The following is a 17896-nucleotide window of genomic DNA, read 5'->3' as shown; positions in this document are numbered from 1 at the left end:
TTTGTACCGGAGGGCCGGTTTGTAAACGTGCAGCCTCTTTCTCGAGGCACATTTACGGTCGACCTTTAAATCTTATTGCTCTGAACTTATCCAAGCAATTTGATTACTAATGTCATTCTTAAAGGAATACTTTAATGTTTTAGGAAACAGGCCTATTCGCTTCTTGCCGAGAGTTAGATGAGAAGATCGATACCAGCATCATATTCGTCTGTTAAATATAAAGCAGCCTGGAGTTGGTTAGCGTAGCTTAGCATAAAGACTGGAAACAGGGGGAAAAAGCTAGCCTAGTTCTGTCCACTCGTTTTTTACACTTTAGTTCTTATACAGATTAAACAAATTAGATCAAAAGTATTAATTAGTGACCGAGAGCCAAACCAAGCAATGCTATTTCCCCCATTTCCAGTTCTTATGCTAAGCTAAGCTAACAGCCCTCTCGCTGTAGCTTCATATTTGATGAGATGAGAGTGGTGTCAATCTTCTCCCCTAACTCACAGCAAGAAAACAAATGAGTGAATTCACATTATTTCCCCAAAATGTGCACAGCATGTCCCAATGTGGGTCAGTGATGTTTCACTAAAGGTGGAAATAGAGTTAATTTAGATATCATAATAAAAGAGGCTAGAAAATAGAGAGATAATAACTTGCAGGGCGACTTTAAGAGCAACCTCTGAGACATCTTGCTCTGTATGTCAGTCATCTCACTGTTCATCTACTTGTGCGTCTTTCCACCCAGCGTGTGAAAATCACTTGGGAACTATTGATGCATTCTTAAACATCCATTCAATCAAGTCAGTGTGAGGTTGTCTAATAATAGTAATTTTCACCACAGAATGAGAGTTATTGGTGTCAGCGTGCACCTGTAATTGTGTCCCCCCCCCACCACCTCTCTTTTTCCTCCCCTCTGTTTCTGCATTGCAGTATCTTGCAGCCGTCAAGGGAGCATATGCACAGTGTGTCATTGCCGGTCATCTCTCCGCCGTGCACAGACCACCGGGCAACACATCGAGTAATACGATGCACAACTTCCTCTGTCCTCCCGCTTCACCTTCTGAGCCGTTTGTCCCGTGGCGCCGTGAGCTTCACACTGACAGTGATGAGGAGGTATTGCTGCGGCTTTGCCTCCAGGAAATCAGATTTCTGTTTGCCGTGCTTTCTCTGCGTTTAAAACAAGCAGTGACAAGGATGATATCTGGGTTGCATTCATTCCCCTTCTTCTCAACAAATATTTAAATATGCTGATTTTTCCTTGCTGACCTCCTGCAGTTTTTCCACCCAGCTGTTACGTTGGCAATCCCAGTATGTTGCCAGATAAGACACAGCTTGTGAATAATGAATGGAAAAACTCTATCCAAGTAAAAGCAAGTGCTACGCTGTAGGGTCTCAAATCCTTTGCATCTCTCTAAAAATTGCAGCGTGCCCTTGACAGAATGACAGGGTATTTAGTCGAACTCAACTGATGCCTGGGGCGTTTTCTTTCTTTTCTACTGTCGCACTCTCCGAGTTTCCATTCAGGTTTAATAAGTTCCTAATGAAAGAGGGCCGGCGGAAGCTGTTTGAGTCAATCTCCTCTGCACAGTTACAGATCATTGGATGCTCCATTTAGGGTGATTTAAATGTGTGCCATGGGACATATTCCAAAAAGCATTCACACAATGGCTTCCCATTTACTTCCCTCCTTCTCCTCTCCTATTATAGTAATGGAAGCGGCGGTGTCTCAGGCTACAGACAAAAGAGAGCACAGTGAATATAACCCGCCCCCCCCCCCTCTGCCCTCTTCTTCTCTCCTTGGAAATGCCACGATGGTTTCAAGAGTGCACCCCGGTGTCATTGTGAAATAAGTAAATGAAGGTGCACACTCAATCGAGTTTGACAAAAACTACCAACACTCTGCTGCGTTTCACCACGTTGCACCATGTGGAAAAAAAATAATGAGGGAAATGAAGCGTCTTCTGTTCTTTTTTTTTATCAGCAATGTACAGCTGAAATTCACAAGGAAAGACGGAAACGTAGAAATGGTTTGATGCTGATGAGTTCTCAGGATCCACAGGACAATATGTTCTGTCCTTTTGTTTACTCACAGGAATAGTTATAGTCTATATATCCCGTACGTTAAGTACGCTTACGCCTCATTTCCACTGCACGGTTCGGCTAAACTGGACTCACTTTTGATGCTATACGTACTTTTTCTTTATTTCGTTTTCCACAGCGGACAGTAGCCCCTCAGTGTAGGCGGGATTCTCAGCGAAGTGCAAAAAGAACCAAACAAAGAAGAGCATAACATGTTCCTGTTCTCCTGCTTGACTCTTTCACACATCGTTTCTTAATCATTTTATAGGGCATGGGTCTGCACACGCAGGGTGTTAGCATCCATTAGCTCTCCTGTCTAGACGGGACTTAAGGCTGTTTGTGACCCGCTGGTCTCATACCGCTGGTGCTTCCTGGCAACACTCGCAGCTTCAGTAGCAGGATTAAAGCAACGCTGGAAGGACTTTGTGTATTTCACCTACACACACACACACATACACACACACACACACACACACACACACACACTCACAGGGGGTCAGGAGACATGCAATTAAAGAAACACCTACAATGCCCTCGATGCTTAATGTACAACGTCATATAAGGGCTCCAACATTTCAACACAGTCTCACGGCAGTTTGTGAAAGAGTCACAAAATGCAATCTATTGGTTTCGAGTACACAGACTTTCTTTGGTATTGCTCGGAACTGCTCTTTTTTGGGACGACAGTACATCACAAAACATAAACTTAGGTTTAAGCAACAAAACAAATTGGTGAGGTTTAGGAAAAACATAATGACTGGGTTCAAAACAACAACGTACAGTTCAGGAAAACCGTCACAAACGTTAATTTGAGGGACAACAAAACCACAACCGGCCTTGGCGCTGGAACATTCTCATACAACACAGTTACAGTTATCTTTGCGCGAGGCTGAATTCTTCTTTAGCAACAATAACAAAGATACATCTGGACATGTACGCCAACACAGCGGAGTTAAACTGAGTTCAGTGCAAAAAATTGGTAAAATAAAGCAAAAATATTTTCAGCATTTTAAAAATGTTGGTTTCAGCATCATTGTTTTAATCCTTTGTTAATGATCTGCTACTTTGAAGCACAAACCTTTTAAAAGAGCTGACAAAGTGCAGATGAGGCCAAAACATGAGCAAATGGAAGCTGTGCCAAATCATTTTCCGGCCAACACACTTGAATCGAGGTTGATATAATATTCCAGTGAATGACCACATCACATCCCCTTGCGGGAATGAACTCACTGTTGTCAAATCAGCACTGATGGGTCCTGTGTAGTCATGGCCGCTGGAGGACTGGGACTTTACTGCTGAGGCCTCAATAAAAAATTTAAAAAAAACTCTTTAACCAACCGTGATGCCCGTTCTAAAGTATCCCTGATTTGGAGCGGCGGCCTGACAGTCCGGCCAACTTCAGACCCTCGAACAGTGAAATCTTTGATAAAATAAACACGAAAAAAACAACAAAAGGAACGCTGTGGTGGCTTGTGAAAGACCGGAGCATCGCTGGGATGAACAAAAAGGCCGCTATGGGCGCCTCATTTGGGAGATCAGGCCCCAAATACCAGATCTGATCCGCATGGGTTCCCCCTTCACAACCTTGGTTCCTGGGTTCTTCTCCACAACACAGCCTGCAGGCCATTGTACACACATAATGAGCATTTATAACCGAGATGTACTTTAGCTGAGTGAGTTCGACAATCGTGACCGAATTAGTATCCAAAACACACCAAATAAATGATAATTTCAGGTCAAACTTAAATTATATCTACAGGTTGAATGTAGGTGATACTACAAAAATATTGATAGGAAGTACTAGAGGTGCTCACATCTATATTTACAGGAGTGAAGTCAATCTGATGAGTACCGTGTGATGCAGTCAAAAGCTCCGGAACAAGCAAGTAAGTGGAGTTTAGATCCACCAAAATAAACTGTATATTCCCTGCTTATCTTTTCTACAAGTTTCAAAAGTCAAACAAATCATCAACGGCTGTCTGACACGTTTTTACTGACTAAAAAGAATCATTTTGAAAAGAAAGCAAGAGAGAGGGAGGAAACAGATATGCATGAAACCACTCTCTTCACATCACAAGCGGAGAGAAAACCTTCCCAACACGACCAGTCCACGGTGATTTGTTTGGCCGTGAGCTCCACAGCTCACGTGTAGCCTCACTCCCACGTGTTCTCTCTGAACAAGGCTGAACTAAAAAAATAAAAGAACACAACGCCGACCAATTTACAGCTGGTCTCTCGCATCCAGGGGGAGAGCCACGACTCAGGGGGGGGTCCCCACACAGGATGGAGCTCTGATCCTGATCTGCCAGGCGGGACGTAGTGACAACAAAAAGCCACGTGGGGAGAGACAGAATGACCCCGACGATAGAGAGAGTGTGTTTGCAGTGGATTGAGTCAGCTTTTCTTCTGACTCTGTGCCTTTAACACGTTGAAATGGTCCTTTTGAAGTGGGGTTTGTGTGAGGCACTTTTCCATAGTCGGTGTATTTACCTACAGTAGATGACGGTCTGCACACCTTCGGGAGAAAACACGCAAAGCAATGTAGCGCTGTGGTGCTATTTCCAACACTTTATTTTCCCGTCAGACGGCTCTGAAGTCGTGCTCACTTCAAAGCCGTTTTTCCATCGTTCAGACACTCAAATAAAATACAGAGGAGTGAACATAAAGGGCACTAAGTAAAAATAAGGAGCGATGTTTTACACGACCGTTGTCTTTAGCACGCAATGATTCACAGTCGTGATCTCTGAGTCCACCTTTAACAGCGGCAATTATTCTCACTCCATCACATTAAATCATTCCATTACATTAAATCGACCATGATTCCCCAGCCGCCACTGGTAGGGGGGACGCAAAGAAACAGGCCTGATCTGTGTATAGCGCCTCACAGCACGTCTGAGCCACAGCTATCTGGGTTGCAGCTCAGAGTCCTGTCTGGGTTTAAACGGCAGTAATAGTCGGGATTAACCGACCAGAGCTGGTGTCTTTAGTGGGCTCTGATCGTGTACACCCCGCTAGCTGGCAAGCGCCAGATGGGTTCTCTGGGTAATCCTAGCGTGGGATCAGGGGTAGACCCGGGGTGGTGGTGTGGGAGGACGCTGGATTAATCTCTGCCAAATGAAGACAGAAGAAGACATCGTAAAACCTTCGCATAGACGTAAAGAAGGTTTCCAATTTACAAATAATCCCAAACTAGATGTTTTACAATTGTTTTCATTGCATTGGGCTCAGGCCCTTATGCACCACTTCATGAGAAGCGTGCATCGACAGAACACATGAAGACATTCTTCTCTTTAATCTCGACCTTTTGAGAGTCGATGTGGAAATCATCCGTGACGTCATATTTAAATCCCCCCTGCCTGCAACTGAGCGAGTTTGGCCATTAAGTTTAGATCACATAAATACGAGGCCCATCATTTCCTCATGGCTCCCATGAGCTATGAATCACCCTTCAATATGACTTTAATATATGACTTTAATATATTTTATTATTATGATTGAATGCACCCTGACCCTTGATGTGATTCACTGATAAAAATAAAAATGATCTCCGTCTCTCAGCCGACGGCAGAGGCTGAATAAGACCCGTGTGTTTTTCTGCAGGCTAAAGGCGACTTCATACGACATTTGTCTTTTTCACAACTAAGAAATACAGCCTTGGTGTTTCGTCACTTCCTCGAGGGTGAACGACTTGTGTGGTGAAGTCCAGCTTCAGTTTCCCCCCCGAGTCCCTCGCAATCCTTTCAACCCAACAGGCTCGGCTCTAAATGAAGGCCGAGCGGCAGCTTTACGACCTTTCAGGGATGAAAGCTAAAGACACTAATCCAGCCCTCCCACAAACATTGTCCCTTTTGAAGCCACAAAGGACCTTCACTCTGCAGCGTGTCCGGTACTAACAGCCAACCCCCCCCCCCGCCACACACACACCCACACACACACACACAATCCCATCCACAGCAATGTCAACAAGGATTCCTAGAAAGACACTGTTGGTCTGAAATGTGAGATATTTCGACCCCACGGAGCCAAAGACAGTGAAAGAGCAAACAACACAAAGGTTGTCAACAACTTTTAAAAAAGAAGACAATGAATTAATGTCAGAGGGCGGGAGATAAAGAAGAGAACGACCGATATCAGGATTCCCGTATTGATCGGAGCTTCTTCTTCTTCTTCTTCTAATCTCCCTGCCCGCTGAGTAACCTCAGCTGGATTGGTCATCCAGCCACAGAAAACCAATTTGACCCCCCCCCCCCCCCCCCCCCCCCGGGCTGCCCTCTCGGGTCACCATTTAGTGACATGCTGACTCCGGGGTTGCCATGGCGACAGAAAAATGATGCCTATAGGCCTCGTTTGGACGCGTTTAAGAGGCTTGGATTTGTGCCCAAGTGCCCCTTTGCTTTTCATCACGGGGGGGGGGGGGGCTATAAAGCAGAAGAGAGAGTTATTGCTCTGTTGTTATTTATCCGGACAATTATTTAACTCTTTCTTTTTTTTCTGAGAAGAGGAGTAAACACGTCCCCCCCAGTTTTAGGTTTGTGTTTGTCCACAACGTGGCTCTACGAAGGCCGATGCGGTCGGTTCGTCGGGTCCAGTTCCAGAGTGAAACATCTCATTTCATAGCGAGCACGTTGGCACGCTGACATTAGCTCAAAGCAACGCTGAGCCTCAATGCTGCAATCCACTGCAAGCGGGAGCACATTGGATTGCAGCACGAGAACCCTGCATGGCTTAACCCTCACAGTCATGTATGTAACATTTTACAGCTCCCCCCCCTCTGCAGTCGTTCCATGTGTCTTTTGAGGGAAACAGGAAGAAACCTCAGCATTGTTTCTGTCCTTGGGTTTATGATTGACTGACTAAGCCTGCCTTTGAGTTATGTCACATGACTCCAGGGATACACCTAGCTACGTGGCGTCTAATCCCTGACACATAATCCCCGAGGCTTCCCTCTCCTGCGTATTTCCTGTCGGGCCGCAATTGCGCCTAAAGCATAAGAGGCAAGAGACGGACACGGAGTGTGACAGGAACATGCAAAGACATGCACGGGGCAGCTCCCCTTCTCCTCTGGAGTCGATCAGTCAGTCAATCAAGTGTGCAATATACACTGTTTCCTTATAGCTGCTACTGTGTCTTTTACACCTTTTACTAATATAATCACAGTGTTTTTTTTTTCCCGTTGGCGGAGTGTTGCCTCCGCATGCCCACAGTGTGTCTCAGCTGTTGAAAGCACCGCCATCGTGATGCTAATTTATTCAGGGACCAGCTGCTGTGTCAAGATGATTCTGCAAAAGACACCCTTGAAAGTTTTAATGAGCTCAGCGATGTTGATAATGGGGACGGTGAGGTCGCACAAGTCAAGATGCGGTGTGTGTGTGTGTGTGTGTGTGTGTGTAGGTGTCTTTTCATATTATATGCGCATGAATTTATGTCTGTTTTGACATTCACCATTAAAGAACACTCAGCAGGAGGCTTCTGAGAAGGTAACAAGTCGTTATCTCATCATGTAGAGCAAGACGACTACGCAGCAGGAGCACACACACACACACACACACACACTGTATATTTACGGTATGCAGGTCAGCAATGTGTGACCTGCATATTGAACCTTGAATTTGTTGCACAATGTCACATTTAAGTAGCAATTTAAGAGATTTGTGGGAAAAGGAGTGGATTGTTAAACCCTTTAAGGCTTTCAGAATCGTCACTAATAGGTTTAGTGGTTTCTGCTGCTCTTGAAATGATCGCAGCAACAATAAGCTGTTACACGACACGTCTGAGATCTGGCGTTCTGATGACCTTGAATTGTAAATGCAAAAACAAACCACGACGTGTGTTTCTATAGAGACGTGTTTGTGATGGAAAGGTCTTCAAAGGTTTCTGGGAGATTGCGTTGCGTTTGTTTGCACCAGGAATCCTTCACTGTCATTGTAGCTGCATAATATGTAGTTATAGTGTATATATGCACTTAAAATATATTGGTTATTAGAAAAATAGCAATTTCAGGACAGATTTTCTATTAGATTGTGTCTATCTTGGGTCATTAAATACTCATTTTACAATCCAACAAATGTCTGTTTCAGATCGTGCAGAAATTAAAGAATACAAGAACTGTTTTTTGGCCACTTGGGGAGGCGGAAACAAAAACTAAAATAACAACATTTGCCGAAATATGGTGAACTTGTAAAGAGTTGCCTATTAACACATTGAACAGACACAGAACAACATTATCATTCATTTGGATTTATGTTTGTGTCCACCTGGCAAATAGAAGTCCGAAATTCTCTCTCTTTGCAGCTCTGTTTTTGGTCTCCACCAACTCCTGAGGGGAATATCTGATGTCTCTTTAGCTGATGAACGCTTCGCTACGTTCCCCAGATAGGTGATCACTTTGCCCGTCTGTAGCTTGGTGCTGGACACAGTGTTGCTTTCTCACATAAAACCGCTGCATGCTGCAGTCGATACGAAGTTAGCAAATGCTAAAATGCTTCGTAGAGGAACCGAGGAAACAACATGCACAATCTTTCAAATCCTTGTTAATACAAAAAATATTGATTAGAGCCTATATGTGTAATATATTTGTACAACCCAAATCTTTCTTGGAAATATTTAATAATTTGGCTCAATATTGTTTTCAATATTTTCACAACTTCTCTGGCTCAAACCAAAACCATCAAGCGGTTCCATTCACTTCCATTAACTACAACTAAAGCAATGAATGTTCTGTACAGTGCGTAGATTTATTAAGTCTTCAGTGTTACAAAAATGTACAATTTGTATAAACATTATTAATATAGTAACTGAAACTTAACCTCTGTGGCCACGAAAGGGAATGCACTTCGGATTACAGTTCCATGGCAATGAAATGGAATATCTCGTGGTTTCCTTTCACGTCATTTACAAAAACAAAGTCCCTCTGTCCAACACAAACACAACACATGTGGAATAAATATTTCAGGGAAGCATTTGTGGAACAAAAACAGCAATTTGGTGGGACAGAATCTGTGCAAGCTTGTGGAGGAGTATAAGGATGTTGTATACATTATAGGGACCTGAAACATGAATGTAATATTAGTCCTACAGATAACAGGCAGATATCTTGCTATATTCTTTAAAACAGGTGTAGAAAAGCACTTAGTGAAGACCAACTGCTCAAGGTTCCCTTTTTTTAAATCTAAAACGTTTGACGGGCAGCTGCAGGACGAAGATTATGTCAACACCGCTTCAATTATTATGAGCACATCCATTTCTCCTGACCCTGCAGGCCGCGTGTAATTGTTGTTGTGTCGGCACAAATCGCTCTCCCATTAAAAAGGGGCCATTAGGCTTGGAAGCGTCTCAACCGTGGATAAATCTCCACGGTGCGAGTCCAGGAGTTCACCTCCTCCTGTTCCTGTTGTGCTTCACCATCTTCTTCCTCTTCAGTATCATCTCGTAAAGTTTCTCCAGGCCCGGCTGCAGCCCCCGGCCGTCCACGGCGCTGCAGCTCTGCACGTGATGCAGCGTGCACGTGCTCAGTTCGTGGACGGAGAGCAGCTTCTCCACCTCGCCGACGGGCGAGGCCGAGTCCCGGTCCTGCTTGTTGGCCAGGATGAGCACCGGGACCCCCTGGTTCTCCGAGGTGCGGGTGATCTTGTGGAGCTCCACTTTGGCCTCCTCCATCCGCTCCAGCTCAGTGGAGTCCACCACGAACACCATCCCGTCCGTCCGCCGGGTGTAAGACTTCCACAGGGGGCGCAGCTTCTCCTGGCCGCCAACGTCCCACACCTGGAAGTTTATGGTCCTGGACGGGCCCACGGCCACCTTGATCTTCTCCGTGTTGAAGCCCTTGGTGGGGATCGTCTTCACAAACTCCTTCAGCTTGAGCCTGTAGAGCAGGGAGGTTTTGCCGGCCGAGTCGAGCCCGATGACCACCACGTGCAGAGACTGGAAGTTTGGCAGGAAGGACGTGTTGGGAGCGATATCAGTCAGCTGGTTCCCCATGATTGCAGCCGGCAATTCACACCTACTTAGGTGAGGTGACAGATTCCTGATTTAATCCTTTATTTTTTCAGCAGAGTGGCATTTGGTCCTCGTCCTCAGAGGCCGATGGGATCAGACGGTGCTGGAGAGCAAAACAAACAGAGTTAATACTTAATGAGAAGACAATGGGGGATGTATGCGTGCTTGCAAAGCCAGCGTCTAATTCACAATCTCACCCAAAGAAGATTTACAACAGTGATGGTTATCAGTGGAGGCACATTTGAAAGTGTTTTAATTTCATCGACATCACTTTAAGTCAATTTGCTGCAGGCTTGATTAACTTATTCTGACCATATAAAACGGTGAACGTCTCGGGTCACATTACAGAGCCGAACGACAGCTGATTGGCTGGCTGAGGTCGTCTCGAGCCTAAATCCTCTTAACTCTGGTAAAAAACCTGAAAAGGCTTTTTCCTCCAGGAACATTGATTCCAATGCAGTGGATGATAAAATCGTGTATTCTCTCTGGTCTGGGAGGACTGCTGCAGCAGCACTAATCCGGTTGTTGTTGACATCCTGATACCCATCAAACAGCTGCCTTTGGCCACAATACAGACATCGCGTGTTTGCAGAGAGATATCTATTATTGACTCACGAGCAGGGAAATCCTGGTGCTGCATATTATAAGAGTGTTATTCAACGAGCATTGTTGATAAAGGCAAAATGTCCTGTTTGTGAGTCGGATGTTTTTGTTACTTGGTTGCATTTTAAAATGTTTCTGTTGGGAATAAGCCACGTAGTCTGCACGGAACCATCCAGTTTGTATTGCATGTTATTAACATGACGTTTCAAACACACATTTTAAATTAAACTTCAAAACATCCTACATGATCCTGTGAGGTTAACTTTAAGGGATAACCTGACACAATTAAAGCTACTAATATAAACATTAATGCAGGTCACACGTATGAAATAATTAAATCACCAACACGAGAAACTGTCTTCCTCTGTGCATTAAAAAAAAATAAAAAAAATAAACGTTCATACCTTTCAAATGTGGAGCAAGAAAACATCATCCACAAGCAATAAACACGTCCATGGTTAACAGATTACGTTCGTCCCGGCGGTCACATCCGCTCCTGTTCTCATCCAGCAGCACTGAGTAGCTCTCCGGAGTGGCACGAGCTCACAGCGGCACCAAAAAGAGCCCTGGTGACGTCACGATCACCTGAACGTGCTGCCCCGCGCCCCCTTCCGGTATCTGAGGTGAACTGCGCGTATTAAAGCATTACAAATATACTTACAAGTAAAAGTACTCATTATGCAGAATGGCCCGTTTCAACATTATGTATGTAATAAATACTTAAATGTTGCAGCTGCTGATCCCATGAAATGACATTAATAACGCATCATAATTACATTTTCTAGGTAGACAATCATGTAATTTGCCTCAATTATTACCAGTATATATACTCGCGTTGAGTACACCATCGCTTGTCTACAGTCAGTCTAACAAAGCATTGGCTCCACCCTGTGTCCACTCTCATGAAGTGGAGCTAAATGTGAGTCTTCATGTAGAATATTATGTTTTCTATACTCAGTATTTTATTTAAAAACATCTTTCTGATCTGTGCCAACGTGAAAAATAAAAATCAATAAACTGTATTTTCTATCAGAGCTGCAAACACACGCCACTCTTTGATCGGATCTTAATCTGAACATTTTAATCAACATTCGTGGAAGAAGTATCATTGAGTTAAATAAGAAATAATGCCAAAAAATGTACAAATTCTTTGTCATTCGTCAGTCGTTTTCTTTCATTTGAGTGTTACACAACACAGACATTGTGACATGGCTGTATGGATAAAGGGTGGGACTGTCATGAGATCATGAGTTATGTGGGAGGTGTAGCGAGTGTGCACACTGTTGGGACTTTCTCCATACGGTAGGAAAAGTCTCCAGACATGGCAACCCCTCAGCAGCTATTGATTCAGCACCACTCCAACACAATGAGGATCAAATCAGTCCACAATGTACTGCTGTGTGACGATGGAAACAGTCTAGAAATGTACCAGCAAACCCCAAAACATGCAGAACTGTAAGTGCCACAGTTTAATGAAATGCAAATGACTCAGACAAGATCATCAGAGATTAACATCCTTACACAACATATGGCATCACGCCCACAAACTGGGGGAAATTAGTTACAGCTTTAAGAAATGTACACATCTTTGAGTAAACATACACAGCCGTCACCTTCATTAATGTAAGATATTGTGCGTGTTTCACGCACCTTTATGAAGCCACTCTGCCTGTAATACAGATTTACAGGCAGAGCTCAATCAAATAAGAGCAAAAACATTCATTTTAACATAAAAGTGTATTTGAAACAATGTTTTTTAATCTTAACATTGTGCTGAAGGTCTTAAGGTATGCTAAAACAACATACAGAATAAGACAATTATTAAAATATTAAATGCATTTTTACACTGTTGTATCAGTAGTTTTTCTTAAAGGTGCTCAATGGCAGATTCAGAGTGCATCTATTGCCTCCACACGGCTCTCAACATGGAGTTAGCGGCTAGAAGCTAACGGTGATAACCTAGTCCCGCCCTACTTTGCTGTGATTGGCTAGTATTGTTGCCTCAACTGTTCGGATTATTTTGCACACAGGAGACGTTTTTTATAATATGGCTCTGGAAGCTGCAGCGACCTGTCAATCACAAGGTTGCCCCGCCCTAAAGCATACTCTGCTTTATGGTCTGTTTGACTCTAAATGTACCATCATTTACTTAATGAACATCATGCTGTATTGAAGAAGACTTTGAACTAGAGATTGAGACCATAAACTCATGTTTACAATGTTTACTGAGGTAATAAATCAAGAGAGAAGTAGAGTCATTTTCTCATAGACTTCTATACAACCAGAGGAGTCGCCCCCTGGTGGTCATTAGAGAGAATGCAGCTTTAAGACATGAAGCTTTGACTTCACTTTTCAGAACTAGAGGTTGCCGCCTGGTATGACGATAGAAATAAATTAATTTATCATTATTCTGCTATTTTATGTTTGTATTATTCTAGTAATGCATGTGCACTAAAATGCATACGATGCTGGCCGGCAATGTAAACAAAGCAGAGAGTGACTTCATGCTCTGCTCAGGTAAACATTACTCCACTGTATCTTTACATGGACAAGAGTAGTTTGATGTTATATTAATGCTCTGAATCCTGTATATAGAACCATTAAGTAAAAGACACGAATCACTGGATGGCTTTAGATGCATTTTCACAGTGGTTATTATTCACAAAGTCACACACAGAAGAGGAGAAAGGGTGCAATGCAGCCAGAATATTCATTATTTCACACTCCCACTTCAGGGTTTTTCATTTAGATTTCATCATCTCACAGGATGAGGGATTGTTGAATTGGCGCCACAGTCAATATACTCAAAGATGTCCAGAGACAGCTGCTCCGTGTGAGAGAGATAAGAAATATTCATCGTCATTCTGGGGAGGAAAAAGAAGAAAAAACATGATTAGAGACACCATATAGACAGTAGATAGATAAAAGGACTAATGTAATGTTGCTCTACAGTGTGTTAGTGTTTCTAAGCACTTTTGTTTTCCAACATACAGAAGAAGATATTTTTCTCAAGAGTTGGTTGAGACCAAAACAGAGCTGAAAGGACAGACACACGACTTTATAAGGGGATAATGTGTGTTTTCAGCTCGTTCTGCTGCCCCCAAGTGGCCAAAAAACGAAATGAATGCAGTTTCAAGTTTTATCACAAAGACAAAATGAAGACAATCTTTTATCCCTGAATACAATAAGTGAAATATAGTATATCAAGTTATTAGTTATATTTCTATAGTTTACAACTTCTACTTATATATAGACAATATATGTAAAAAAATGTATATAACTACATTTTACTGCTCTATCTCAGAAATATTGTATCGTTGCTAGTTTGCAGCCATCTAAATATAATATATTATGTTTTAATATTTTATTTCTATACACATAGGGTTAACTGAAGCTTACGTTTCGTTGTGGTCTCTTGTAGGTTTTTACATCTTGTACTTATTGTCACTTTGTCAAATGAATGTAATTCAATATTAAGTTTAGTAGTGAGCGGCCTTTCATGAGTGCAGTCTGCCTCAGAAGAGTGTTTACTGTCATTAATCTTGACTTCAATCCGGATGAATGGGAGGAAACTCTTGACCACACTCGAGCTACAAAGCATCGAGGTCACACGCAAGCATGTCTTCTTTGAGTGCAAACAAAACAGAAGTGAAAACTAAAAAGCCAAAGTTTGTTTTGTGTGGTTAAAAGACACTTATTTCCGAAATCCAAAAACAGAAACGAACCCTTGTGTGCCTGTGTTTTTATCTAAAAGAAACATTTCAGATATTAAGATTTGACCCGTTGTGGTTTGTGAGCGTGTGGGTTTGAGATATGCTGTGACCCGGCCGCCTCCTCCTCCGACACTTACTGCAGCTCCAGAAATAACGTGTGAATCTTGATAGTTGCAGACTTGCAGTAATCGCTGAAACAGATAAAAGCAGTATAGATGTGTGGACGTGTGCTGAATAATTCAGACGTAGAAACAACAATGATGGATGTGGTATTATTTCATTTTCACACAATAATCCTGACTTACTTTAGGCCTTTATCGGTAATAGACAGGGCAATTTCAATGGTGTCCTGTAAAACAACGAAGGGGGTAAGAAATGAATTGCATGATAAATACATTCAACAGTATATTTTAAATGTGAAACTCACCGATTTCTGTGAGCGGGACGGGATGGTGGGCATGTCAGTAATCTTGGCATTTCCCACAATTGCTTTAAGGACGAGACCCTGAACGTTGAACGTGACGATCTGAACCGGGACAAAGTTCTCGTTGGAGATGTTGATGAGATTCTAGGAGAGGAAACGCACCCAAGCTCGTCGTCAGGTGCAAACCAACACACCTTTCCATCGTTAAAAAGTCTCAGAGAACTTTGTCCTTCACCTAACTACAGTCATGTGAACGCAATTCAGACAGTGTTTTGACACACGCAGTAAAATTTGATGGTTAAGGAAGTTCAGTGATACACAGATATGTGCAACTTTGTAATGCATGCATGTACAGTACAATATTCTTTATAAATGTATATATAAGAATGTAGTGTAACCTGTGTTGTTTTGATTCATTTCTCTACTGCCGTTGTATGTATTTGATTACATATGGAGCACCTTGATAATATGTATTCTAGTTTTCACACATTTCACCCAATCCTGGAAGCCGCTGTATTTTAGGCTTTTAGGGCAGAATACTGTAGTAACTGTACTTCCTCTACTTACTGTACCATAGACACAAAAACCATCCCTGCACAAGCGTTACACTTCCTCTGCAAAGTGTCTGTGAAAGCACAGACTTCCAATGCAACTGTCTGCGCTGCGTTAGGCGTTCCTGTTACTTACGGTGACCCTCATGTCGACGGTATCTGGGGTGAAGTAGACCATGACCGACAGCACGGACACGGGCGTGAGGGTGACGCTCCGGGGGAAGAGGAAGAAGAGGATCAGACAGCACAGGAGGAGACACAGAACCATGGAGAAGCACACGTACAGCTTCCTAAGAAACAACACAAACAAGCACAATTATGAATGACATATTATATCTTGTTAAAATACGTAGTCATCAATATTACCTCGTCATATTTTATGTTATTTTGTGTTCTCTATAATATTGTGACATTTTAATATGATATAGGTGGAGGCCTCTTCCTGCACTGTGATATTATTTATCTCTGTTATGTTTGTGTATTTTTTAAATTGTGCAAACTAAACTAAACTAAACTAAACATGGTGAAACGGCGCACATGCACATGTACATTCATCACTTACGTGCGTCTGGGTCTCAGCCTCACATCGTTACACGGTATTACAGCCACCAGCTGGTCCTGATGACCTGTCAATACAACAAAAGACAAATAATCTCCTTCCAACGTTTTGTTTTCATGGTAAAGTGAGACATTGTATATGTATAGATATAACACCTTTTCTTTACATTTGTAATGTCGCAATGAGTTTGGGGCAACTTGTGGGATGGGATGTATCAAAATGTTTTTCAAATTGTATTTTGTAGCCTTTATTTGTTTAAACAAAAAACAAATAAAAGATATTTTAAACACCAGAAAGATGATATGAAAGTGGAACATTTGGCAGCTGCTGATGTTGCTGACTTTCTATTTGACGTAGTTCCCTTAGTTGTTGGATGTTAAATGAAACCGTTGCTTGAGGATCTCAGTCGGCTGCCTTTGTTACGGCACTGAAGTTGCTTTTTATGGCAAAACAAAAAACCAACCTCTGGGAATCCTCCCGGTGCCTCGACAGGTGGGGCAGGTTTCCCCTGATGAGTGTCCGCTGATGGCGCCGTACGGAGGGAAATGCTTCAGTGTTTTCACGTTCTCCTTCCCTTTGGTCAGATCAGGTTCCGCCGGGAACGACTCTATCGTAACCATGATACTGATGTCGAAAGAAAAAGTCCCGTCTGCAGAAGAAAAACGAGACAAATAATGTAAAACTCACTCTCATCAAACAGCCTACGTACAGGATGTAGACCCAGTGCAACATTAAAGAAAGGTCCTTGTACAGTATTGTGCGTTGACCTATAATGAAGAATTCCTAATTAAATTGTGCTATAGCGGCTAAAAAGTGCTCGATCATTTGCTTTTGTGATCAAAGAACCTAAAGTAGGCAGAACTTCTCTACAACAACCTTTAAATGACCAATAAAAGCTCATTCTTGTGCTAAACGTCAGCATGTGAGCAGAGTCCGCAGCGTGGGAGTGAAAACACCTTCAGCTACATTATGTTATGGTGCTACTGTAGCTTAGTAAAACCCTTTAAGACAAAAGTAGAAATACCAAAGTTTAAAAATACTCTATTACAGCTAAAAGTCCTGATTTCAAAATGTTAATTTACAGCTAAAGGAAAAAGTAAACGTATCATTAAACAGAATGAGGCATTTTAAAGTGTTACGTTATTATAGAATGTCACACTTCTTCATTTTAATCTTTATAAAAATACTTGTAAGAGCATTCTAGTAGTTTGTCAATGTGATACTTTGTATACTACTGAGTAGATTAGTAGTAAAGTTCTGCATCATATGTTTCAAGTACAAAGTATAAAGTAGCAAAACATGGAAATACTCAAGTAAAGTACAAGTATGTCATAATTGTACTAAAGTAGAGTACTTCAGTAAAAGTACTCAGTCATAGATTTCACCATTTCACCATATTCTGTGGTTGAGTCGCAGGATCTGAATCATTTTGGTTGCTAATTTAAATATCTGAAACGCGGATAGTAACTATTATTTAGCTTTAAACACGAGCCTTTTCTCATCTTAACACGATCTTTAGGACAATTCACTTACAAGCTGAGACCGTGTTTCTCTGAACAACATGGAAGACATCTTAACATCTTGCTCTGTTGGTTTAAAGCTGCTGAACAGCACAACACGACTCTCGCGACTCACGCGCAGGAGACTTGACATGAGATGACGACTTACCTCACGACACTCAATCACACAACATGAGTGATCTGCATCCGCCGAAAGCTTCTTTAATAATCGGGAGGATTGAAAACGTTAAATTACTGCCGATACAAGCTGAAGTCTCCACGAAAACAAAGTGGGAGGAACATTTCCTGCTTCTTGAGTGGACAGCTCGGTGACAGGCTGCAGATCACATGTGCTGCTTAACTTTCATTTTCCTTGACAAATGCAGTATGGAGGACGAAGTGTGACGTAGATATCAACACATCAATACATATTTGTATGAATAAGACAGGGATGAATAAATGAATGTTACACATTTATTTTTTTA

The 17896-nt window shown here is 42.3% G+C and overlaps 2 protein-coding genes across 2 annotated transcripts; both read right to left on the bottom strand.

The window, feature by feature from the left end:
* Window positions 1–8800: 8800 nt before the first annotated feature.
* Window positions 8801–11169, bottom strand: arl4d (ADP-ribosylation factor-like 4D). Its single transcript, XM_079182055.1, has 2 exons — window positions 11070–11169; window positions 8801–10165 (listed from the first exon to the last, which is right to left on the bottom strand). The coding sequence occupies exon 2, from the start codon at window positions 10042–10044 to the stop codon at window positions 9439–9441; it is 606 nt and encodes a 201-aa protein (XP_079038181.1). The 5' UTR covers window positions 10045–10165; window positions 11070–11169; the 3' UTR covers window positions 8801–9438.
* Window positions 11170–11748: 579 nt separating this feature from the next.
* On the bottom strand, window positions 11749–17701 carry tmem106a (transmembrane protein 106A). The gene is made up of 8 exons (XM_079183337.1): window positions 17581–17701; window positions 16376–16561; window positions 15916–15979; window positions 15490–15643; window positions 14806–14946; window positions 14684–14727; window positions 14516–14569; window positions 11749–13529 (listed from the first exon to the last, which is right to left on the bottom strand). Exons 2-8 carry the CDS (start codon window positions 16530–16532, stop codon window positions 13421–13423), a joined length of 723 nt encoding a protein of 240 aa, XP_079039463.1. The 5' UTR covers window positions 16533–16561; window positions 17581–17701; the 3' UTR covers window positions 11749–13420.
* Window positions 17702–17896: the final 195 nt, after the last annotated feature.

The sequence above is a fragment of the Pholis gunnellus genome (assembly GCF_910591455.1).
Source record: "Pholis gunnellus genome assembly, chromosome: 21".
Lineage (NCBI taxonomy): Eukaryota > Metazoa > Chordata > Actinopteri > Perciformes > Pholidae > Pholis > Pholis gunnellus.
The sequence above is the reverse complement of the archived record's forward strand: the minus strand, read 5'-3'. Positions and strand labels throughout refer to the sequence as shown.